Source organism: Neoarius graeffei, chromosome 10 (assembly GCF_027579695.1).
Source record: "Neoarius graeffei isolate fNeoGra1 chromosome 10, fNeoGra1.pri, whole genome shotgun sequence".
NCBI lineage: Eukaryota > Metazoa > Chordata > Actinopteri > Siluriformes > Ariidae > Neoarius > Neoarius graeffei.
Window position 1 is genome coordinate 86,876,663 of NC_083578.1, and position 25,322 is coordinate 86,901,984.

A 25,322-nucleotide genomic window follows, 5' to 3' on the forward strand; every position below is an offset into this window, starting at 1 on the left:
ACTCGATGCCCTTCCAGACTGCAGCTGTCTGAACCGCCAGCAGCTGAACAAGATCACAGCAACTGATTTCTCCTCTCTTCTCTCCCTCTCTCCATCCTGCTTGTTTTTTTAATTATTATTTTCTTTTCCCCTCTCAATTTGATCCCCTTCCCTCTCAAATTCTGCTCTTGACGCCCAGCGCTCCCTCTCCTTTCCTCTCTTTCCTCTTCCTCTCGACTTTATGGCGTGTATTAAAACAAGCGAACAGCAGGAGAGGAAGGCAGCAGCCTGTTTGCGGCCTCGCAGTGGACACACTTTCAAAACAATGTGCCTTTGATTTGGGACGGTTTCAGAGGAAAGCTTTGAAGCACGCAGCGCTGAGCACAGCCTCAGGAGAAACACGTTGCGAATGCACTCGAGCGACCTGCAGAGAGGGTCACTGACTCACTCCGGCCGCCCAGAACTGGGTCACACACTCGCAGGTTGTGAAATGTAGGCCAGGTCAGGAGGAATGTTTCCAAGGAGCGGTACACTGGAAGGGTGTGGGGGTTTGTGCAAGGTTTTTAGACTGAAAGATCATGGAAAAAAGCCATGCACGTCCACGGAAGACTGTGTTAATGTGTTTCGTAAGTCTTTTTAAACTGTACAAAACTAAAACAGACACTGTTTGGGTTATTTGTGGTGTAATTATTCGTAGCACCGTGTTCTCAGGGCAAATGGTTCATGTATAATAACCACCGCAACCCCCAACTACACATTCTCACAGAATAAACATCTCGATACAGTGCAGAAAAAGATTTTAAAAAAAAAATCCTATTAGTATTACAGTAGTTAAAGGGGAACTGAAGGCAAATTCTTTATTATCAAAATTCAATTTTTCTCATTTTATTAAATATCGGAATGCATTTTTGATCGCTATGTTGTCGCTGCTATAGCAAGTTATGAGTGTTTGAAATATGCTCTGTAATATATCAGTCTGGCGGCACGGTGGTATAGTGGTTAGCGCTGTCGCCTCACAGCAAGAAGGTCCGGGTTCGAGCCCCGGGGCCGGCGAGGGCCTTTCTGTGCGGAGTTTGCATGTTCTCCCCGTGTCTGCGTGGGTTTCCTCCGGGTGCTCCGGTTTCCCCCACAGTCCAAAGACATGCAGGTTAGGTTAACTGGTGACTCTAAATTGAGCGTAGGTGTGAATGTGAGTGTGAATGGTTGTCTGTGTCTATGTGTCAGCCCTGTGATGACCTGGCGACTTGTCCAGGGTGTACCCCACCTTTCGCCCGTAGTCAGCTGGGATAGGCTCCAGCTTGCCTGCGACCCTGTAGAAGGATAAAGCGGCTAGAGATAATGAGATGAGATGAGATATATCAGTCCATATGTCAAAGCAACGGCCGTAAACAAGACTCGTTGAGACCTGTGCGAGACATCGTAGGACGGAAGTAAAACGTACAGCGGAAATCAAAGCGACCGATATCTGCAAACGTTGTCAAAAGACATGCGCGCCCTCTTTCGAATGTTGATGTAATCAAGCCAGAAGTTTTCCGTGTCCGAAATCGCTCCCTACTCACTATATAGGGCACTATATAGTGAAGATGCCATTTTGTAGGGCTGTCCGAAACCTTAGTGAGGATTATGCGGGAAATGCGCTCAGTATAATAATGCAGGGCTTTTCAAAGTGTGGGGCGTGCCTCCCCTAGGGGGCGCCAGAGTTCTTCAGGGGGGCGCAACGTGAGGAAAAATAAACCAGAATAAGTTACTATTGCGGACATTTAGCGAACTTCAGCTAGCCTTTGCCAGAAACAAAATGGATCGATTTTTAGTACCTAAAGCTACAGTGAGTGAGGAGACAGAGTCTGGGCCAAGCAAAAAAAAGAAGGAAGTATGACCACGATTATTTAAAGTTTGGATTTTCATGGACTGGATCTGAAGATGCTCCACTGCCACAGTGTGTTGTCTGCCAAGAGGTGCTAGCTAACGATGCTATGAGATGTTTAAAATGTGTAAAACAAGATGTTTAAAAAAAAAAGCACAGATGTTTAAAATGTGTAAAAAAAAGGTTTTAGAAAAGCACAGATGTTTAAAATGTGTAAAAGAAAAAAATAAAAATGTGTACAACAACCATTTTTTTTAAATACGAATGGAACATTAAGTATAGCAACAACAAAAATTGTAGGGGGGGGGCGCTGTTGTTTATTTGCTCTCTGAGGGGGGGCTGACTAGCCTGGGCCCGCCCATCCTAAGTGTGACGCAACACGAGGGCCTGTTCCGAGCTTAGTCTGGCCAGGCAGGCTATCTACAGCATTTCCAAGCTCCCGAAAAATCGGGAACCAATCAACTTTGAGCATCTCCAACGGCCCTGGGTAGAGGCGTGTTCAAGGCAGTGACGTAGTAGAACTGCGACCGGAAGCCATAGATTGTTTACAGAATCTATGCCGGAAGCGCTTCATTCACATCACGAACATGGAGCAGCGGCAAGCCTTTGACACAGCGGTAGATGCTGTATTGAAAGCATTCAACGGGAAGTTCTCATTGAAAATGGCGCAAAGAGCAGCCCTGGAGGTATTTATTGAAAGGAAGGACGTTTTCGCCTTGCTCCCGACCGGCTTCGGTAAGAGTTTAATCTACCAGTTAGCCCCGTCGCGTCGCATACGTCAGAGGAAAGAGTGATGTCATTGGTTTAAGCTTCGTCACAGCCTTTTCTGGCTTCGACCAGTAGCAAACTGAGGCATTTCAGGGAGGCGGGTCAACCACGGGCTCTGGGAAACGGTTTGGCTTAATAGCTTGGCCAGACCAAATGCTCGCAGAGCTTTGAAGTCGCGTTAGCCAGGCTAGGGGCTGACTCTCCCACACTTTGAAAACCCCTGTAATAATGTATTTATCACAAAAATACCTGCATGTATTTATTATTTTGAAAACCCACCAGCCGAATGATCTGGCACGTTTTAATTGCACGACAGTAATGACGTAAATACCAGCGCGACGGACTCGTCCTTATCCTGTCGTCTTTCCAACTCTTCTCGACTCCACGTTGGTTCGAAGTCGTATGGAATAATCTCCATCACTGATGAAGGAAGCTGGCAAATCTTGAAATAATCTTGACCTCTCTTATCAGCAAGGCGTTTGTTTCCACTCACAGAACTGTCGCTCACTCACTCGAGGATGTTTTCTGTTTTTCGCACCATTCTGTGTCGAGACTGTTGTTTTGTGTGTGAAAAGCCCAGGAGATCAGGAACAGTTTCTGAAATCCTCAAACCAGCAGTCCATCTGGCTCAAACCAACACCCGTACCACAGTGAAAGAAAGTCAGACTTTGAGATCACAATTTTTCCCGTTCTAACGTTTGAACATTGTGAACATTCATGAACTGAAGCTCTTGATTTGTATCTGCGTGATTTTATGCATCAAGGGATCGGCTGATTTAGAGAACTGCATCAGACAGCAGGTGGATGGATGGGGGTTCTTAATAAAGTAGCCGGTGAGTATAGTTTTAGGGAACATGTCGATAGATCCCTGATCATTTTGCAGTGTAATGAGGAAGCACCAGTGCAGCAGCCAAGTGGTACCGTATAATGTTGCTCTGTACAGAATGACATGATCTCATCTCATCTCATCTCATCTCATCTCATTATCTGTAGCCGCTTTATCCTGTTCTACAGGGTCGCAGGTGAGCTGGAGCCTATCCCAGCTGACTACGGGCGAAAGGCGGGGTACACCCTGGACAAGTCGCCAGGTCATCACAGGGCTGACACATAGACACAGACAACCATTCACACTCACATTCACACCTACGCTCAATTTAGAGTCACCAGTTAACCTAACCTGCATGTCTTTGGACTGTGGGGGAAACCGGAGCACCCGGAGGAAACCCACGCAGACACGGGGAAAACATGCAAACTCCGCACAGAAAGGCCATCGCCGGCCACGGGGCTCGAACCCGGACCTTCTTGCTGTGAGGCGACAGCGCTAACCACTACACCACTGTGCCGCCGCCTCTGATATGATATCTATGTAAAAAATAATAATAATAATAATATTACTCAAAGAAAATTACAATAATGCTAAGTAACACATTCCATTTGCAGTATATGTTTGCAGGTCTTTAAGAAGGAACAATGACCTTCCCTCTGACTTGAATATCTGTGTGTGTGTGTGTGTGTGTAGCATGTGGGCTGCGATAAAATCCTCGGCTCGGATGCCCGTGAGGACCGCTGCCGCGTGTGTGGGGGTGACGGGAGCAGCTGCGAGGCCATCGAGGGTGTCTTCAATGATTCACTGCCTGAAGGAGGTATGTTTCATTTGTGTTTCCTTTTATTTATGGACCACGCTTTTTGTTCCAAGTTTGCAGATCCATCTCCCCTGGCAATCCTCTTTGCCTTTATATAGAAAGCTGTAGAAATGTCAGCTTAAGCACCGGGATATAAGTCATCGAATTATGAAATAAGGTTGCCTGTCTAATTATAGGCACAGAGACGTCGTGGATTTACAGTAGGTGTCAGGATACGACCGGCAAACTATGTGCTTCAGAGAGAAAGCAGGACAGATTTCTTTTCGTTTCAGGGTTGATGGAGTTTGTCGAGTGTTGAGGTGCAGTTCCTGGAACTACACGGGATGGTCTTAAATCCTGCTCGCTGACCGTGTGAATGAACATGCGTGTCGGGTTACAGATCTCTGGAGTGGAACGCTCGGGTGACGAAGTGCAAAAGTTCTCACTGTACAGGGAAAAAAAATGCCCCAGTTCAGCTCCGGTGGTCTGAGTGAAGCGGTCGGATATGAGTCTTCTTCGTGTCTTTGTAGTAATCCTTCAGTAATGCCTTGGCCCTGTGTCTCAATTATAACCTCATAAAGCAGAATGTGTGTGGGTGAGAGAGAGAGAGAGAGAGGGAGAATCACTCTTTCATCTACTTTTACATTCACTTTTAACCACACACACTCAATACAAACCACTTAAGTCAGGAATAAAACACTTTAAAGCTAGACGTCCTTTCGATTTCATAAAATCGGTGAAATTTAGTTCCCTCTGAAATGTGGTCATTGTGATATATGTTTATTTCTGTAATATCTCACAAAATATCAGGCCGTTCTGTTCTGTGGCTGGGAAGTTATTTAATTTGACGGGATTAAAGCAAATAATGTGCATGAAACGCTCGCTTCGCGCAGTCAAGCAGACAGAGGAAGTCCGTGTGTGTGTGTGTTTGCGCATGCGCAGGTTTACCTTTGAGCGTGCACTGACAGTTCCATCATTCTGTCGCTAAACGAACAGCTGATCACACCGAGGTGCTCGCTGAGCGCCGATATTTATTAGTTTGGTCCTGCGTTTCCTTTCCTTCGTATATAACATAACGTCTTTTCTTCTCGCTTTCTTTCCGTTACCGTAGTCAGTCTTTCACATTTAATTCGCACACTCACGTCCTCCATTTTTCTCTCCTGTTTCAAATTTGTATCCCACAATGCCTTGCGTGAACAGGGAAAGCCCACCACGTGATGGTGCATGACATAGTATCTTGTATTGTGTCATGGTGAAGCAGGAAAAAATAGCCGAGAATTGAATTTAGGGCCACGTGGCCTTAAATTCATTAATTGTTCTATTTTTAAAAACCTAATAAAATTGGAAGTCTGTGATTCGAATTCAGTAGCTTTCAGTCCACTGAACAAAAATAATTGGGTGACGGGGAAAGTTCTTTTTATGACCTACAGTTGCAAAATCTGAAAGGCAGTCTAGCTTTAAGGCATGCTCTTATGGGAAAATAAGCAACAGTTGATGGAGGGTTTTGATGCAGCTGCAACTGTAACCACCCATCATGTCCTGAAGTGTTTTATTCCTCTTCTACTACAGCAAATTATTTCCTTCTCTCACTGGCCTCTTTTTTTTCTCTCTCCAAAGTTAATATGACAGAAAAACTCAGCTTGTCATGTTACCGAGAAACCACAAAGCGTAAACTCTTCTGATCTGAAGATGCCGGAAAACTTCAAGAAAATATCTCGCAAATAAACAAATTGTGCTAAAAGGTCGGTCTTTATGTCTGTCCTTTATTTTTTAAAAAAAGATGCATTTTGAATTTGCTCTTAACGATATAACCACTAAAGTGATGAAAATAGACGGGACTGTTTTTTTGTCAGGGAGGCCACCATAACTCCATTGTGCATGATGTCATTTTCCGCAAGCGTAGCAGAGGCGTACAAGTGCATGCTATACTAGTGTCAGCAGGGCTAAGTATTCTGTCAGGGATGGTTGGAGACAGATGTAAGTGCAGAAGATCTTTATTATAAAGAAAAGCGCAAACAGTCCAAATCAGCAGGCGTAGATCATGAATGGTAAAACAGGCAAAAGGTCAAGCAAGGCACAAACAGAATATCGTGGACAGAAGCAGGGTCAAAAATGAGGAACAGGAATCAGGAAATCAGTCAGGAAACAAGGCTCGGTAATGTGTCACAACAACGCAATACTTCGCAAAGTAAGTCTGCATTCTGAGTCCTTATTTCGGTGTGCTGATTGCCCCTTAATCCCTTGCAGGTGTGTGTCATTCGCGGTGCGCACGCTGTCCAGAGCACTCCTGGGCATCCTTCTGTTGTGACAACCAGACTATAGTTGTTGTACAACCCCGATTCCAAAAAAGTTGGGACATAGTACAAATTGTAAATAAAAACGGAATGCAATAATTTACAAATCTCAAAAACTGATATTGTATTCACAATAGAACATAGACAACATATCAAATGTCAAAAGTGAGACATTTTGAAATTTCATGCCAAATATTGGCTCATTTGAAATTTCATGACAGCAACACATCTCAAAAAAGTTGGGACAGGGGCAATAAGAGGCTGGAAAAGTTAAAGGTACAAAAAAGGAACAGCTGGAGGACCAAATTGCAACTCATTAGGTCAATTGGCAATAGGTCATTAACATGACTGGGTATAAAAAGAGCATCTTGGAGTGGCAGCAGCTCTCAGAAGTAAAGATGGGAAGAGGATCACCAATCCCCCTAATTCTGCGCCGACAAATAGTGGAGCAATATCAGAAAGGAGTTCGACAGTGTAAAATTGCAAAGAGTTTGAACACATCATCATCTACAGTGCATAATATCATCAAAAGATTCAGAGAATCTGGAAGAATCTCTGTGCGTAAGGGTCAAGGCCGGAAAACCATACTGGGTGCCCGTGATCTTCGGGCCCTTAGACGGCACTGCATCACATACAGGCATGCTTCTGTATTGGAAATCACAAAATGGGCTCAGGAATATTTCCAGAGAACATTATCTGTGAACACAATTCACCGTGCCATCCACCGTTGCCAGCTAAAACTCTATAGTTCAAAGAAGAAGCCGTATCTAAACATGATCCAGAAGCGCAGACGTCTTCTCTGGGCCAAGGCTCATTTAAAATGGACTGTGGCAAAGTGGAAAACTGTTCTGTGGTCAGACGAATCAAAATTTGAAGTTCTTTATGGAAATCAGGGACGCCGTGTCATTCGGACTAAAGAGGAGAAGGACTACCCAAGTTGTTATCGGCGCTCGGTTCAGAAGCCTGCATCTCTGATGGTATGGGGTTGCGTTAGTGCGTGTGGCATGGGCAGCTTACACATCTGGAAAGACACCATCAATGCTGAAAGGTATATCCAGGTTCTAGAGCAACATATGCTCCCATCCAGACGACGTCTCTTTCAGGGAAGACCTTGCATTTTCCAACATGACAATGCCAAACCACATACTGCATCAATTACAGCATCATGGCTGCATAGAAGAAGGGTCCGGGTACTGAACTGGCCAGCCTGCAGTCCAGCTCTTTCACCCATAGAAAACATTTGGCGCATCATAAAACGGAAGATACGACAGAAAAGACCTAAGACAGTTGAGCAACTAGAATCCTACATTAGACAAGAATGGGTTAACATTCCTATCCCTAAACTTGAGCAACTTGTCTCCTCAGTCCCCAGACGTTTACAGACTGTTGTAAAGAGAAAAGGGGATGTCTCACAGTGGTAAACATGGCCTTGTCCCAACTTTTTTGAGATGTGTTGTTGTCATGAAATTTAAAATCACCTAATTTTTCTCTTTAAATGATACATTTTCTCAGTTTAAACATTTGATATGTCATCTATGTTCTATTCTGAATAAAATATGGAATTTTGAAACTTCCACATCATTGCATTCCGTTTTTATTTACAATTTGTACTTTGTCCCAACTTTTTTGGAATCGGGGTTGTATAGTTATTATGGTCTAGCGTGACTTCTCGGTCAGTTTGTTTGCATTTCCTCCACAAAAATTATGGCAATACAGTATTAGAAAAGGAAACAAAATAAAGTAGTGGCTAGTTTATTGCCTGTTTATGTAAAAAATATATATTTACCTGTTCATCTTCCATCTGTTTGATGGGTGATGTGGTATGCTGTCGTGCGGAATCCTACGTCATGCAGCGCCACCCTCATTTTTGTCTCCTAATACGTCTGTGTATCCGGCTAATCCAGTATGGCCGCGCCCAGGGAAACGGCCCAACAGACTGACGTTAACATGTTTTTTAAGCTAAAGTCCGCTTAAATTTTTTTCACCTTGTATTAATGTATAATGATGACGTCTCATAACCCTGTAATTTCAAAATTTCCTGGTTAATCACTTTAAAGGACTGTTACAAAGCGCTGACCCTGAAAACTCCTTCTGTAAATACTAAATAAAGATCTCCTTACAGAAAACGTCACCATTTCAATAATTACACACATCTTTTAAATCTGATTATGTGGTGCATCCGTCATACGAGTCCCTGTGTACGTTGCTACTACAGAAACGAACGAGCGCATTAATATAAATAAGCCTGTGATTTGCCTTGCAGCCGGAACTACTTTCCGAGCTCCTGATAAGGAAAATTAGTCAATACGCTTCTTACTTATCAGAAAAGAGACTTGGTATAAATGCACAAAAATAAAACCTCACAGTCTTTCAATAGTAAATAAAGGATTTATTATCACTTCATACTCACAGGCTTGGCAGATCATGTAGGTCTCTGAGGGACGTTTGGTGGGGAAACACTAAGCTCTAGTGCGCCAGATAGTCTCTGAGCATGCCAGAATTGTTTCAGGTCTGATTCATTTTTTGTAATTTTTGAAGGTAAGTACCAAAACACAGTCAATAGCATTGCACAATTTTGTTCCACCTTAATTTCAAACCATCGTATACGCTTTTGGTCACTGTATGTAGACTGTTTTATTTTTTCCCCCCATATCCCATCTCTCTGTGTGTCTAAGATCCATAAATTGTGATAAATCTCCACATTTATAACACAGGCCGTGAAACCTGTCTTTCAGCGTGGCTGGGAAACACGGGCCAACCTGGATGAAAATCAAATGAAATAAGACTTTTGGATCATGTTAAGGTCTCGTGAGAGCCAGCTTTAACACTTTTTCGCCTCATACCTACTCCAAACGACTCTATAATTGCTTTATGGAAAGTCAAACAATGTGTCTGTGTTTGCGTCTTGTGTTTTTTTTCTTTATCTTTTTTTTTCTTTTTACCCAACCCCAGTTATGTGTTGGACACATGCCACTTTTGAGAGAGTGGAGTGATTTTTAAGGCAAATTCGTAATTACTTGTTCACATGCAAAGTCTGCACAATTCAAATATGTTTGAAACTCAAGAAAAAACAAAATTAAGAATATATATGTGATCCATGCCAATATATATGATCCATGCCAAGCCCAGGCCAGCTCTCTGGACTCAGCAGGGGTTACACTGTCTGATAATCTGGCACCATCATCTGCTTTGGGTCTGGGAAAGGAGGCGGTGCAGTTAGACTCGGGAGCTGTATGAAGAAGAATAAAGGATATGGATGGATAAGAAATGGCATGGAGGGTGTACAAGAAATATATGAAGGGGTATGAGGGACTGCAGAGCTATGGAAAGGTACATAAGGATATGGAAAGGTACAAAGAGTATGGATGGGTATCAATCGGTACAGAGTTTATTGATGGATATCAGTTGGTGCAAAGTGAAGGTATAGAGAGATATTAGGGTTGGGTTAAAAAAGGGATACACAGGGGTATGGATGGTCTCAAAGTGGTACATAGGGCTACAACATGGTATGATGGGGAACAGAAAACTAAAAAGGGTATGGAAGGGTATAGGGGGTATGGAGGGAATATACAGTGAAATATAGAGTACAGAGGAGTATAAAGTTCAACAGAGTGGGTTGGAGGAATGGAAACAAAGTGATATGAAGGGAAACTAAATGGTCCAAAGATGTAACCGAAGGGACAGGGAGGGTTGAGGTGGGTACTATGGTTAACTGAAGGGTACAAAGATATACAGTATGAAGGGGCATGGGGAGTTGAGATGACTAGGAAGGGTAACTGAAGGGTAAAGAGGGATAGAAAGGAGCAGGGAAGAGTGAGATTGGTATGAAGGGTGATCAAAGAGTAGAAAGGGATATGAAGAGGTATGGTGGGTTGAGATGGATATAAAGGGTAAATAAAGGGTACAAAAGGAGCTGAAGAAGCATGGAAGGTTGAGTTGGGTATAAATGATAACCAAAGGGTACAAAGGGATAGGTAGGGGCCTGGAAGGTTGAGACTGATACAAAGGTAACCGAAGAGTAAAAAGGGATACAAAGGGGCATGGAAGGATGAGTGGGGTATGAAGGGTAACTAAAGGGTGTAAGGGGATAAGAGGGTCATGGAATGTTGAGATGGGTATGAAGGGGAACCGAAGGGTACAAAGGGATAGGTTGAGACTGAAACAAAGGTAACCGAAGGGTAAAAAGGGATACAAAGGGGCATGGAAGGATGAGTGGGGTATGAAGGGTAACTAAAGGGTGTAAGGGGATAAGAGGGTCATGGAATGTTGAGATGGGTATGAAGGGGAACCGAAGGGTACAAAGGGATAGGTTGAGACTGAAACAAAGGTAACCAAAGGGTAAAAAGGGATACAAAGGGGCATGGAAGGATGAGTGGGGTATGAAGGGTAACTAAAGGGTGTAAAGGGATAAGAGGGTCATGGAATGTTGAGATGGGTATGAAGGGGAACCGAAGGGTACAAAGGGATAGGAAGGGGCCTGGAAGGTTGAGACTGATACAAAGGTAACCAAAGGGTAAAAAGGGATACAAAGGGACATGGAAGGATGAGTGGGGAATGAATAGTAACTGAAGGGTGTAAAGGGATAAGAGGGTCATGGAATGTTGAGATGGGTATGAAGGGGAATTGAAGGGTGCAAAGGGATATGAAGAAACATAGAAAGTTGAGTTGGATATGAAGGGTTTCCAGTGGGTGGGCATGCAAGTTTGAGATGGGTACAAAGGGTAACTTAAGGGTATGAAGGGATATAAAGATGCATAGAAGGATGAAATAGGTGAATGAAGACCTATGGAGTAGTACAGTAGGATGTGACAAGGTACAAAAAGATACGCAGGGGAATGGACAGATACAAAGAACATTGAAATGTAGAAATGTAGATATTCACAGGGTTATGTAGATACAGGTGATTATTTGAAATGGAGCAGAGATCAATGTAGCAGTACAGTGCATTTTGAAGGGGTATGGTTGGGCACACTCGGATGCAGAATTTGTAAGAAGTAGACCTAATGGTACAGTACAAAAGGATATGAAGGGATATACAGGGGTACAGGGGCATATAGATATCAACACAGTGATATGAAGTGGTAGGAAGGTACCGTAATAAGAGGGGTATGAGGTTGAATGAAGAGATGTGGCATGGGTTGATACAAAAGGGTTGAGGGTCAGTTGATTTATTATTGTTGGAAAGAGGAAGAGGTCAGCATATTTTCCATGCTGACCTCTTCCTGCCCCGTGTAAGAGTGATTAAAGGTTTATAGGTTCATCAGGTTTAAAGGCTTGCTCAAGGACTCCGTTTCAGTCTTTTTTTTTTGAAATGGCAGCATTAACCGGGCCTAGTTTAAAGACTTCTTTGATATATTTGTATGTATCAAAAATATTTGAGTTTTTTTTTTTCCTGCATAATTCATCATGCTGTTGAGGCATGTATGCGGTGAGTAGTAAGTTATGAAGCAATAGGTCATGAGACTGTTCCAGTAAAGCTGTGTGCTTTTTAAAGCAGTTGTTTGGGAGGTCACTTGGCGTGCAGTGGCCTGTGGTTTGAACCTTGGTCATTACCCCAGCTATAGTCACCATTCACCCTGTCAAGCACATTTCACCCTGATCCTACTGCACTGGGCCAAGGAATAACTTCATCTGTCAGTCAGCGCTGCCTTCAACCCAAATGGATTCTCAATATCGGCTAAGAATAACCGTTGTGGCTTTCATCTGTCCTTATAAGGAAATACGCCCTGGGTGGAGTTGGAGTTAGTTCTAGTGGTGTTGGTTGGGTGGAATGTTGACACTGGGTTGTTGGGTCAGTATTAAGGGAAGGGTGTAGGAGTTTTTAGAAAGGATAGTTTAGATTGTGATAGTGATGGGCGATTGAAGTTTCTGAGACAACAGTGTCACTTATTAGTACTTGCTAACAATAACGATGAGCAAATGTAACACTTTTTTAACCATTCTAGGATTTTTAAATTAAATAATACATTCAAGGTTACTGCCTCAGTACTAATATTTATTAAATGGGTCCTAGAACTGGTCTCTATGGTCCTGTGAACTGGGTCCTATGGGTCCTGGTCTCTGACTGGTGAAATAAAGAGAATTTGGAAGATGTTGACAAAGGTTATTGGTGCTGTTGCATCAGAAAGTTTCAAGGGTATTATGGGCAGGTGTAAAAGTACTTCGTAAATGTTAATTCATGAATAGGTTGGGATAGTAGCCACTTGGTTGGTGCAAGGATCATCAGGGGTTATATTGGTTGGTGGAGTCATCTGGAAAGGTACCGAGGTCATCTGGTAACAGAATCATCTGTAGCTCAAATATAGTTATGCTCTTGCAGGGAGGAGTGCGCCGTTGGGTGTTTGGGGTCATTAGTGGTGGAGTGGTAGGTGAGCCAGGTGGTGCTGGTAGCTTACATCTGGGCTGAGCTTTTTATTTCAAGCACTAGGAAGCCTCAGAAGGCAACACCCAGGACCACAGAGCCAGGGGAGGTGAGGCTCAGGGATCTATTCTGGGATTAAATTGATTCTTGTTTGTGGTTATTGAAATGGTACCAGTCATTTTTTTTGGTATGTTTCTCTCTCTATCTCTCTTTTTCACTTCCCCCCCCCCCCCCCAGTCTTACAAGCCCTGCCAGTTTTTTTTTTTTTTTCAGTTTGTTTACCATATGGCTTCTTAACCTTAACTGTTAATATTTTTATTACTTTCCCTCTCACTCTCTTCTTCTCCTGTCCACCAAAAACCCACAAGCTTGCAAAAAATACTTTCTTTTTTTTTTTTCTCTACGGTCTGGTTTTTGGAGATGGAGTTATTTGTAGGCCTGCGGTCGAGAGCTGGCCGGCGCTGACTGACCTCAGACGAGTTCGGTGCTCAGCTGTGGAGACGTTGCCCAGGAATTCAGCAGGAATCTCAAACCTCTGCTTAATGCTTATCCCAGAGCAGGCCTGCTGTAGAGAACACCGCTCACCACATTATTGCTCAGTGTAACCATGAATAAACGTGTGTGTGTGTGTGTTTTCTCAGGTTATGAAGAGGTGATCAGGATTCCTAAAGGGTCTGTGTTCATACATATACAGGAACTCAACATTTCTCTTAATTATCTCGGTAAGAAACGAAAGGCTTTAATTGCTTGATTGTTAGCTGCCTAGTGCACGGGACTGCTTTTGGTGGAACTGGCTTAGTTACTGTAGGTAATAATGACAGTAATCTGTCATAAAGTTTTATTTGATCTGTAATAAAGTTTTATTCCTTTAGTGGCCTTTGCAGTATTGATTTCACAGAAGGCCATAATAGGAAAATAAATCTTCTGTCCAATCCCCAAATCAGAGAATTAACAGTCTTCAGGCCATGCAGTTATAGGAAGACAGTCAATGATGTGTAGCAGCGTTACTAGGCAGGTTTCTATTAAGCTGCTTAAAATGCGCAATTTGAAATTGCGACTAAATAAATTGCGACTCATCACCTATCGGCCGGATGAGCTAATAAATCAACGCCTCTTGACGAATCAGAATCCAGAATTGAACAGTACTGTGGGTGAAATTCAAATCAAAAGTTCTAAAATGATCATGATAACCAAGCGTCGTGATAGATAAGTTTACATTTAAAGCATTTAGCAGATGCTCTTATCCAGAGCGACATACACCATACCCAGAGCAACCTAGAGAGCAGTTAGTGGTTAGGTCCCTTGCTCAAGGGCACTTCAGCTATCCCTACAGGTCCAGGGCCTCAAACTGGCAACTTTTTGGTCCCAAAGCTGCTTCTCTAACCATTAGGCCGTTACATTCCTCAAGTTTTGTTCATTACGTACTCATATCTTTAGTGTCTTGCTTTAACTCAGAAACATTCCTTTATGTGTTACACGACTTCACTGCAGTTCTGAAAAGCAAAAGTGACCAGTACTTCATCAACGGCAAGCTGACCATTGACACGCCGCGCCGGTTCGACATCGCTGGGACGACTTTCCACTACCGCCGACCCGCTGATCAACCCGAGACCCTCGAGGCCATTGGGCCCACCAATATGACCCTCATTGTCATGGTAACCGCCACCAGATTATCTGGAAAAGCTAGTTTTGTTGGATATAATAGCTGTCACTCTGAGTTTGTTGTATAACCTCTGTTTAGTCTTTGGTACTACTGTACAGTATATACAAGTACACAAGATTGTACAACGTACAGACAGCGTTTATTCGCTCGGATTCTAGGGGTCATAAAATCATAAAAGGCTGACAGATGGGTCGATAACAAGTGAGAGTGTTAATTAATTAACTTTAAAGGTGTTTCATTTTTGACATGTATTTGGCCAAAGTTTTGACAATCTCTAATTGTGTGTGTGGTAGGTGTTGGTGAGGGAAGAGAACCAAGGTATCCATTATCGCTTTAACCCGCCTGTAAACAGAGACACTCAGAGCGTCTTCACCTGGCACTCGACGTCCTGGAGCCGCTGCTCCGTCTCATGCGCTGGAGGTACAGACACACACACACACGTGCGCGCACACACACAAACACACACCAATACAGCGTACAATAAAGAAAGAGGAAATCTTCGAGACTTACAGAGAGCTCACAGCTGGATTTGATTACAGTAGTCTTACAGAATACACACACATACACATTAATGCACCAGAGATGCCAGTGAAAAGAGAAGCTTGTGTGTATAAAATAGCGTGAACCACATTTAAATGCCTAACTGACACTTTGGCCAGTCCTTGTAAATCAAAAAGTGCACTTTCACTCCTGTAGTCAGTTCAAATCAGAAAGAAATGGATATCTACAGTATTTGGTTTGTATTCACACTGCTCATAATTAAACGAACCAGAAAGCAAAAATAAACTTTGGCTAAGGGGTGTGTAAGGCACCAGATTAGTCAGAACAAGCTCAAGACAATACTGTGTGCGCGAGAAGACCTGTGCAAAAGGACACGGTTGACTGGGACTTGACCAATATGGATGGAAAATTGGGAATGAAATGTGCTGCTACTAATATCTAATTTTACTCTGTGTGTGTGTGTGTGTGTGTGTGTGTGTGTGTGTGTGTGTCACAGGGTTTCAGATCCAGCAGGTGGTGTGTAAGAAACAATCTGATCACTCAGTGGTTTTCAATCACTTCTGTGACAAGAAGAGCAAACCGAAAGAGAAGAAACGTTCATGCAACATGGCGCCGTGTCCTCCAACGTGAGTGTGTGTACAACAAAAACAGAAAAGAACCTTACAACCCCAAATCAGGACAAGTTGGGACGGCATGAAAATGCAAATGAAAAATAAAGCAGTGATTTCTAAATTGACTTTGACTTGTATTTCATTGCAGACAGAATGAACCGGAGATATTTCACGCGTTGTTGGTCAACTTGTTAATATACATCCAGTCCTGCGTTTCAGACCTGCAACACATTCCAAAAAAGTTGTTACGGGGCAGTTCAGGGCTAGTAATGAGGTACAACAATTAAATAACGATGTGATTTGAAACAGGTGATATCAACAGGTGAGTGTTTGGGACAAAATCAGTATGCAGGAAAGGCCTAGTGTTTGAGGAGCAAAGATGGGCTGAGGAGCTCCAGTTTGTCAACAGAAAATTATTGTAATGTTTAAAAAATAATAGGACAGGATTTGGATATTTCACCCTCTACAGTGCATAATATCATTAAATGATTCAAGGAATCTGGAGGAATTTTGGTGTGTAAAGGGCAAAGGGCTCAAGCCTAATCTGAACACCCGTGATCTCCGATCCCTCAGCGGCATCAAGAACCGTCATTCATACTTTGGCAAACTTTTACCAAGCTACTGTACAATACAGAGTGTCCAGAAGTAGCTGAGGCATCTGGGATGGACCATCACACGGTGGAAATGTGTACTGTGGTCAGAAGAATCAGTATTCCGGGTCTTTTTTGGAAGAAATGAATGAAAAAAGACCATCCAGACTGTTACCAGGAACAAGTCCAAAAGCCAGGGTGTGTCAACCAGGCTTTGGACTTGGGGTTGGGGTATGGGGTTGTGTCAGTGCCCTTGGTAAAGGTAACTTACATTTCTGTGATGGAGCAAAATCTCAGTGTAGCAAAGTACACTGAGATTTTGGAGCAACATGTGCTGCCTTCAAGACGACATCTTTTCCGGGGAGATTTCAACAAAACCACATTCTGCACACATTACAAAGGCGTGGCTGTGGAAGAAGAGAGTGTGTCCCCTCTGTCCCCAATAGAGAATGTGTGGAAAGAATGAGGGGAAAAAAATAACGCCTGAAATGCGTCATCACGTGGTGTCTTCAGTCCCTAAACATCTTTTAAGTGTTGTGAGAAAGAATAGAAACATTATGAAGTGGTAAATACTTTACCATCCCAACTTTTATGAAATGTGTTGCAAGAATCCAAACTGAAATGTGTTTATTTTTGAAAAAATAAAATAAAATTCATGAGTTAAAACATCAAATAGTCTGCTGTTGTATTGAATTGTCTATTCTGAGTGCAATTCAGGTCAAAGATTTATTTATTACAAATGCTTATTTTTAGTTTTAATTCCAACTTCAACGTACTATCCCACCTTTTCCTGATTTTCGGTTATACAATCTTAACACAATGCCTCATCGTTCTATCAGCCAACGAATAAGCTGACAACACAGTTATGTTGAAGCTATAAAAACAAAAATGTATTTAGCCCGATAAGTAACACCAGATTGAGGAAAGAGTAGTGTTTATGTGAAGGATCTGCTGTACAAGTCCCTGTATCAGTGCAAGTGCATGAATACAGTGTAAACTGTCTCCGTGTCTCAGCTGGTGGCTTAGCGAGTGGTCCGAGTGCAGCAGGAGTTGTAGTGGTGGCGTGCGGACGCGGGAGGTGCTGTGTAAGAGGAAGATCAGCTCCACAGAAGAGAAGGTTCAGGACGATTCGGCATGTTTCCACCCGCGGCCTCCTGTCACCGAACCCTGCAATAATCACACCTGTCCACCTGAGTGGCACGCCCTCGACTGGTCTGAGGTACAGCCGAGCACATACCCGACACACTCGAAACATTTCATATCATTTTATAGGATCAATATATGTTTTAGGCAGAAAGAACGATATTGAGCCCTGGTCATTTTCACTCAGATTTGACCTATTTTTATTATGTTATAACTATAATATAGTATAAGAGTCAAAATAAGCTTATTTTTATATATTTTGTGAAAATATCGTAACATTTAACAATTATTCCACAAAATCGAATCGTACATGAGCTATAAGCCGTGTACGACGAGATTGAGTGGAATAACTGTTTTATTCTATCCACGTTCACTGGATTTTGAGAAACAGAGCATTTTCATTTTTTGCAAATTGGATAAATAAAAACTTTATACAAAATAATTTTTGCTTAGAATGTGAACAAACCAGTGAAATGACAGGAGCAATTTTGAAAAATGCGATAATAATAATTCTTGAAAAATCATTTAAAAAAAGATACATTCTTACCATCAAATACTTTCATTCCATATTTTGTTGCTTTTTTATTTTTATTTTTTGGGGTTTTGTTTTCGAGTAGTTTTTATTTCGTCCTCAGTTTGTTCAGCAACACGCTCCACCATTTTGTTTTTCTCTACTCACGGTATATGAGCTGATAGCCTAGTGGTAGAGTAGCCAATCAGAGCGTGCGATTGCTCATATCCAGTGAATGTGAATATAATATAATATAATATAATATAATATAATATAATATAATATAATATAATATAATATAATATAATATAATGTGGTCTCTACACTTATTCCCCCCCCCCAAAAAAAAAAAAATCCACCTTGCGGTGAAGTCGCTTCATCGCACATTGAAAAACTGAGAAAAATCCAAACTTTAATTGAAATAAATTTATTCAGAGAAAAATAAATCTGGGCAGCATGGTGGTGTAGTGGTTAGCGCTGTCACCTCACAGCAAGAAGGTCCGGGTTCGAGCCCCGTGGCCGGCGAGGGCCTTGCTGTGTGGAGTTTGCATGTTCTCCCCGTGTCCGCGTGGGTTTCCTCCGGGTGCTCCGGTTTCCCCCACAGTCCAAAGACATGCAGGTTAGGTTAACTGGTGACTCTAAATTGAGCGTAGGTGTGAATGTGAGTGTGAATGGTTGTCTGTGTCTGTGTGTCAGCCCTGTGATGACCTGGCAACTTGTCCAGGGTGTACCCCGCCTTTCGCCCGTAGTCAGCTGGGATAGGCTCCAGCTCGCCTGCGACCCTGTAGAAGGATAAAGCGGCTAGAGATAATGAGAGAAAAATAAATCTCTCATCAAGACATAATTAATTTCAATAAAAACATGTCACTATTATTATTATTATTATTATTATTATTATTATTATTGGACTGTAAATGATAGAGAACACAATGTACCTGCAGCATGTTTCCCATTACAGTTGTATATTTCTGAGTTGATTGGAGTGTGTAGGAACTTTCAAGCTGTAATCCATGACTTCCTGATTAACTGGGGAACAAATATGAGGTGACTCATACAGAGGCCCAATTTCATTAGATATCCATCAACATGGGAAAGATAAGAGAGCACACAAAGCAAATGAGGGAGAAGTGTGTTGACCTTCATAAGTCAGGGAATGGGTATAAAAATATCTACTCGCCTGAAAGTGTCCATTTCTACTGTTAGGGCAAAAATAATAAAGAAAATAATAAAGTGGACGCCAAGTGGAACGGTTACAAACTCGCCTGGAAGAGGAACCAAGTTTATTTTGCCCCCATGCACAGTGAGGAGGAGGGTAAGAGAGGCAAAATAAATAAATAAATAAATCCCCAAGGATCACTGTTGGTGAATTACAAGAAAAAGTCAAATCTTGGGGTTTCTGAGTCTCCAAAACCACCATCAGACTCCACCTCCATGCCAACAGGTTATTCGGAAGGTTCCAGAAAAAATCCTTTTCTGTCAGTTTACCACAAACGTAAGCTCCTGAGGTTTGAGAAACGCGACGTCAACTTTGACTGGAACCGTGTTCTCTGGTCTGACGGAACAAAAATGGAGGTTTTTGTCAATAAACAACAAACACTCGCGGTGGGTTTGGTGTAAAAAGAAGGACGGCTATAATGAAAAGAACCCGATCCCAACTGGAAAATATGGTGGAGGTTCTGTGATGTTTGTTTTGGGGCTGTTTTTCCCCCAAAGGCCCTGGAAACCTTGTTAGGGTCCAGGGCTTCATGATATCCCAGGACATTTTAAATCAGAATCTGGCTGCCTCTGAATTTTAGGAAACTAAAACTGGGTCGTCATTGGATCTTCCAGCGGGACAATGATCTGAATCAACTTTCCTCTCCCTCTGTATCATGGCTGAAGTGCCCTTGAGCAAGGCACCTAACCACGGGCGCAGATAGAGGGGGGGACGGGGGGGATTCGTCCCACTCAGATTTAAATTCACCTCGTTCGGTCCCCCCCACTTATAGGGAGGAAAAAACGTCTATGCTGTCTTTCTTTGCATAAGGCAAACCTCACGGAAAAATCAAAAGACTAATTACCATTCGGTTTATTGAGGTGCACAGCAGTACATACATAGTTGCAACTGCACAGACTGCACAGGTTGCGAGCACGAGCTTGGTTGCTATGGTTACCCACAACAAGTTTGACAGGCATATCGGGGACAGCTCCTCCTAGTTCAGGACCCCAACACGGCATGATGAAGGGTGCCAAAAGGCAGAAAACGATTGCATCGTTTTTTTTAAAAAAAAAACGACTGTAAGTAAACTGTGCCTTACTTTATCATATCACCTTGCAATTTTTTGATAGTCTGTTCAAAGTAATGTCGTAGTGAAAGTAAAATCGTACGGAGTAGAGAAGCCTTTCTGGTAGCCTCCTTCTTTCGGTGGTAGCCTGTAGATACAGTACAGTGCTCAGAAGGCAGTTTTAATGTTTAATCTGGCGTTCCCTGCCATAATTTCAGCGAGCATATTGTTTCATAAGGAAACTTTGCGAAGAGTTGTTGACTGACTGCCGCTCACGCAACACACAGGCATAGTTAGAAAGTCAGGATGCACTGGTTTACACTTTACACACACACACGTAGCCCAGCCTCTCGCTATGTTTAACAGTTGGAACTTAGCGGTTTTAAAACTAGTTTTGCAATTTCTGTGCGTGATGATAATGTGTAAACTTTGGATTTCCATAGGCTATGTTAAAATGTTATCATTGTCCTGGCCTGCAGGTAGTTCCTGGTGATGGCAGTGAGGGAGGTGAAATAACATATATACACACTACCGTTCAAAAGTTTGGGGTCACCCAGACAATTTTGTGTTTTCCATGAAAAGTCACACTTTTATTTACCACCATAAGTTGTAAAATGAATAGAAAATATAGTCGAGACATTTTTCTGGCCATTTTGAGCATTTAATCGACCCCACAAATGTGATGCTCCAGAAACTCAATCTGCTCAAAGGAAGGTCAGTTTTATAGCTTCTCTAAAGAGCTCAACTGTTTTCAGCTGTGCTAACATGATTGTACAAGGGTTTTCTAATCATCCATTAGCCTTCTGAGGCAATGAGCAAACACATTGTACCATTAGAACACTGGAGTGAGAGTTGCTGGAAATGGGCCTCTATACACCTATGGAGATATTGCACCAAAAACCAGACATTTGCAGCTAGAATAATCATTTACCACATTAGCAATGTATAGAGTGGATTTCTGATTAGTTTAAAGTGATCTTCATTGAAAAGAACAGTGCTTTTCTTTCAAAAATAAGGACATTTCAAAGTGACCCCAAACTTTTGAACGGTAGTGTGTGTGTATATATATATATATATATATATATATATATATATATATATATATATATATATATATACACACAAAATGGAATCATTTGCTGACAGCTCAGTCCCCCCCAGTTCAAAAATCCTATCTGCGCCCCTGCACCTAACCCCCGACTGCTCCCTGGGTGCTGTAGCATAGCTGCCCACTGCTCTGGGTATATGTGTGTGCTCACTGCTTCAGATGGGTTAAATGCAGAGGAGGCTTCTTCTTCTTAATGAGAGATCAAGGGCAAATACAGCCCCAATTACATACCGTATAACGGCGCCCAAATTACGGGCTTGTCAAAAGGCCCAAAATAGAACATACGAAAATCGCCCAAATTAGAAGAAAATATCCTGTTTCATAAGGGTGGAGAACCCAAAATATTTTCAAATTATTGTTAAATGTCATTTTTTGGCATATATATTTCAATTTGTTGTTCAGTCGCTTCATAACATGAAGTGAACATGAAATGCGTCTAGCGATCACCATAAACCGTGTCTGAGTCTCTGACGTCTGAATGTCGTAAAATATACTTCCTTTGTTTATGTTGTGAAATTCTCAACGATTCATGATAACACGTGGCTGTCGGTTTGTGATACTGTTGATAGTATAGATTGACAAGTGGTCGTCATGCCGGGTCGTGGTAGACCTAAGACAACTGGTAAATCACATAATAAGAACAGCAGTTCATATATTGATGGAAAACGCACAATCGATGGCATTATTAAGTCTACAGGCGGGGGAATGGGGAGGTTTATCACACGACAGAACAGTCAATAGACATCAGACGATATTGTTGACAAGGTCGAGGTCATTGACTTGTCGTCTGCAACAGCTGCCTTACAGTTGCCAGGTACGCTATGGATTTTTATTACATATTTTATGTGAGACTTTTATGTAATCTGCTTTGTACCAGCTTATTTTTAAACTTAAGTGAAAATTATTTTTATCCCATTTATGCCCAAATTAATTTATACCAAATTATATTGGAAGTTGAATTGAAATAGATGTACGCCCAAGTACGTGGATGCTGTGATCATAATTAGGCTTACAAAATATTTTTATCTTTTTTATTTATTCAGAACGTTGGAGAAAACTTTTGACTTTTTAGATACAGCATTACTTTATACTTGCACATGATTATGTAATTTCTATTATTTTTATTGCTCGATATATTTATAATTGGTTAAAAAAATTACTAAAAATGATACGTCAAAAATTTTCAGCACGCTACGCGTGAAAATAGTAAAAAACATTTTTTTGGGCTCTCTACGCTCGCCATGGTGCCCAAATTAAAAACCTGTCTTTGCCCCCGGAGATGAGCTGACTGATCCTTATGTGTATTGCTCGTATTCACACATCACGTTCTTGTGTTTTGGTTTGTTCATGTTCATGCTCTTTGTTCTCACTCACGCTGTTGTCGGGCTTGATCTCATTAAAAGAATTATGCACTTGCGTCCGCGTCCGACTACCTTTCCTGACAATTAGAAAAGATGTGCGTGTGTAAAATTATACATCAGCACCAATATTAAGTGCGTCTAGATGGTGGTTCAATAACAAGAGGAACCATGAGAGAGATGGATGGATGGATGGATGGATGGATGGATGGATAGTTATGTTAAAGCATGATAGAGCAAAGTCCTGACAGAGATGTTTTGTTCAGAACAAAGTGAACACCTTTGGGATAATATATGAGTCACACCTCACTGACTAATGCACTTCGCACAGCAGCGCTCCAACATCTGGTTAAACTCCTTTCTGAAGAAGTACAGGATGTTACTGGTGCTAAGAGAAATCTATTTATTATGAACATGTTTAATTTGGAGTTTAACTGTTGAAAGAAATGTTGGACGAGTGAGTCATATTTTTGGTTATATGCACTTTGTTGTGTGGGTCACCTTGGAAGTGTATACTTGCTATCTGTATATCATCTATCTCTCTCTCTCTGTGTGTGTGTGTGTATAGTGCACTCCCAGCTGTGGTCCAGGTTACAGGCAGAGAGTGATCCTGTGCAGGAGCGGAGAGAGCGGAGACACTCTGGCTGAGTCCGAATGTCCTAAACATGGCCGCCCCACCACCAGGATGCGCTGTAACCTGCAGCGTTGTCCTCCTCCTCAGTGGCTCACTGGACCATGGAGTGAGGTCAGACTGACGTCCAGCAAAAAACAAAACATTAACCCTGTGTCCGAAATCGCTCCCTACTCACTATATAGGGCACTATGTAGTGGGGACGCTATTTTGTAGTGCTGTCCAAAACCTTAGTGAGGATTATTTACACCCTATATAGTGCACTCAAAGTATCCCACAATGCATCACGAAAAGTAGTGTACAACTGATGGTCACTAACCAAAGCAATATATCCCATCATGCATTGCAGTTTTGAAAGAAATCAAATTAAAAGTCTCAAATTTGATTTAATAAAAGGCAGCGGCAAAGAAGAAAGTATTCAGCCTTGATTTTAAAAAGATGAAAGATGCAGGGACTTTGTATTGATTAATGTGGTAAATACACTCTGTATAATATGGATTTATTATTTTGAAACCAGTGGCGGCTGGTAGTCTTTCAAACAGGGGAGGCTGGTCGGTTACGATATTTCCAGATTTTAAAAGAAAAAAGAAAAAACACATCAATTTTGCCCATACTCTTGCCTCTGATCTGGCTGATTGTTGGCAGGGTCACAAACTGTGAAATAACAGGTTCTTTTGGCCCATTAGCCTACTGTCCAGTATACATGATGGTGGTGTTGGGGGTGTATATTTTAACATTTTATATTTTAAAATTGTGGCATGTTGTTTAAAAATTGATCATTATTGAAAGCAGCTCTTTGTCAGGAACCTCAGCAGTAACAGCAGAGTGTTCTGGAATAGGCACAAGCACTGACCTTGGGGAGCCAAACATAGAGCTGGGTGCCACACATTTCATTCAAACACACTTTCCCTATATTTTACTTATTTTGACTGAGAAATGTTTTATTGACAATTTTGATAACCCTTCACTTTTAATCCAGGTCTGTAGTTTGAAATGTTCTCGGCTGTGTTTTTGTTTAAAACTGTTTTCCAAATTGTAGCTGTGTTTAATTCATATCCAGAAAAATATATATTCCAATATAATATACTCAGCATAAACATTTTAAATAGATTCTATATTTTTGGTCCATCCATGACATATTACTAAAGTAGCCTATTTACTGTTGTTGATGTGGGTCACTTGCTGTTAGCCAATTCACTTTCTCGTACCAGGAGAGCTGAAAGGAACGAGTATTATTCCCTACCTTTTTCACCAAGTCAATTTGAGGCGTTGGTCTACCCTGCTCTTTAATTTAAATTTTTTCCTCGAAAGGAAGACTGGCAAATGGCTTCGCCAAAATTAAATCAGCAATGCTTGGCATCCGTGCGCAGCTTTCTTGCTAGCTGACTAGCCCCCTCAAGTTCAAGTTCAGTCACTCAAATAAACGAAATTTCTGGAACTAAGATAGCATACTTGACAACACTATATTTACACTTTATTTACAATGAAAATATATACAAACTAAAAAAGCTGGTAGAAACCGTATGTAATGAATGAAATCAAAATGTAAGCCGATCTCTTACAATACACCACACCACTTGCGAATCCGCATGGGACGGAACTGAAATTCACCGCTGCCTGTCTATAGTTGAAACGAGCTGTCAATCAAAGAAAATATCCGGCCGCTTTCACCAATCAGCAGTCTCCTCGCGGAAACTGCCATGTCCCTCCCACTGTGAGGCTGGGAGTCCATGGGCGGGCGTTTTCGCAGTATTTGTCCAATAACCGTCTTGCAGTTTTGAGATTGAAAAGCGCAGAGCTCCCAAATGCCATTGAAGTCCACTGAGGCTGGGAGTCCGTGAGACTCCGTGGGCAGGCGTTTTCACAGTATTTGTCCAATAATCGTCTTGCATTTTGAGATTGAAAAGCGCATAGCTCCTAAATGCCATTGAAGTGCACTGAGGCTGGGCTGCATCGCATTGTCACGAGGGGGAAAAACTCACGCACACATTAGGCAAACTGGGGAAAGTTATAACGGAATGATTTTGCACTGTAATAGGTTGAGCACATATATT

At 42.0% G+C, this 25,322-nt stretch overlaps 1 protein-coding gene across 1 annotated transcript in view; it reads left to right on the forward strand.

Moving 5' to 3' along the window:
- The window catches only part of adamts10 (ADAM metallopeptidase with thrombospondin type 1 motif, 10), a 175,576-nt gene that overhangs the window by 142,800 nt on the left and 7,454 nt on the right, over positions 1-25,322 (forward strand). Inside the window, exons 17-23 of the mRNA XM_060932511.1 lie at positions 4,131-4,254; positions 13,530-13,610; positions 14,380-14,543; positions 14,845-14,971; positions 15,549-15,678; positions 17,268-17,472; positions 23,206-23,382. Coding sequence (XP_060788494.1) covers positions 4,131-4,254; positions 13,530-13,610; positions 14,380-14,543; positions 14,845-14,971; positions 15,549-15,678; positions 17,268-17,472; positions 23,206-23,382 — 1,008 coding nt within the window. The remainder of the gene's footprint in view (positions 1-4,130; positions 4,255-13,529; positions 13,611-14,379; positions 14,544-14,844; positions 14,972-15,548; positions 15,679-17,267; positions 17,473-23,205; positions 23,383-25,322) is intronic.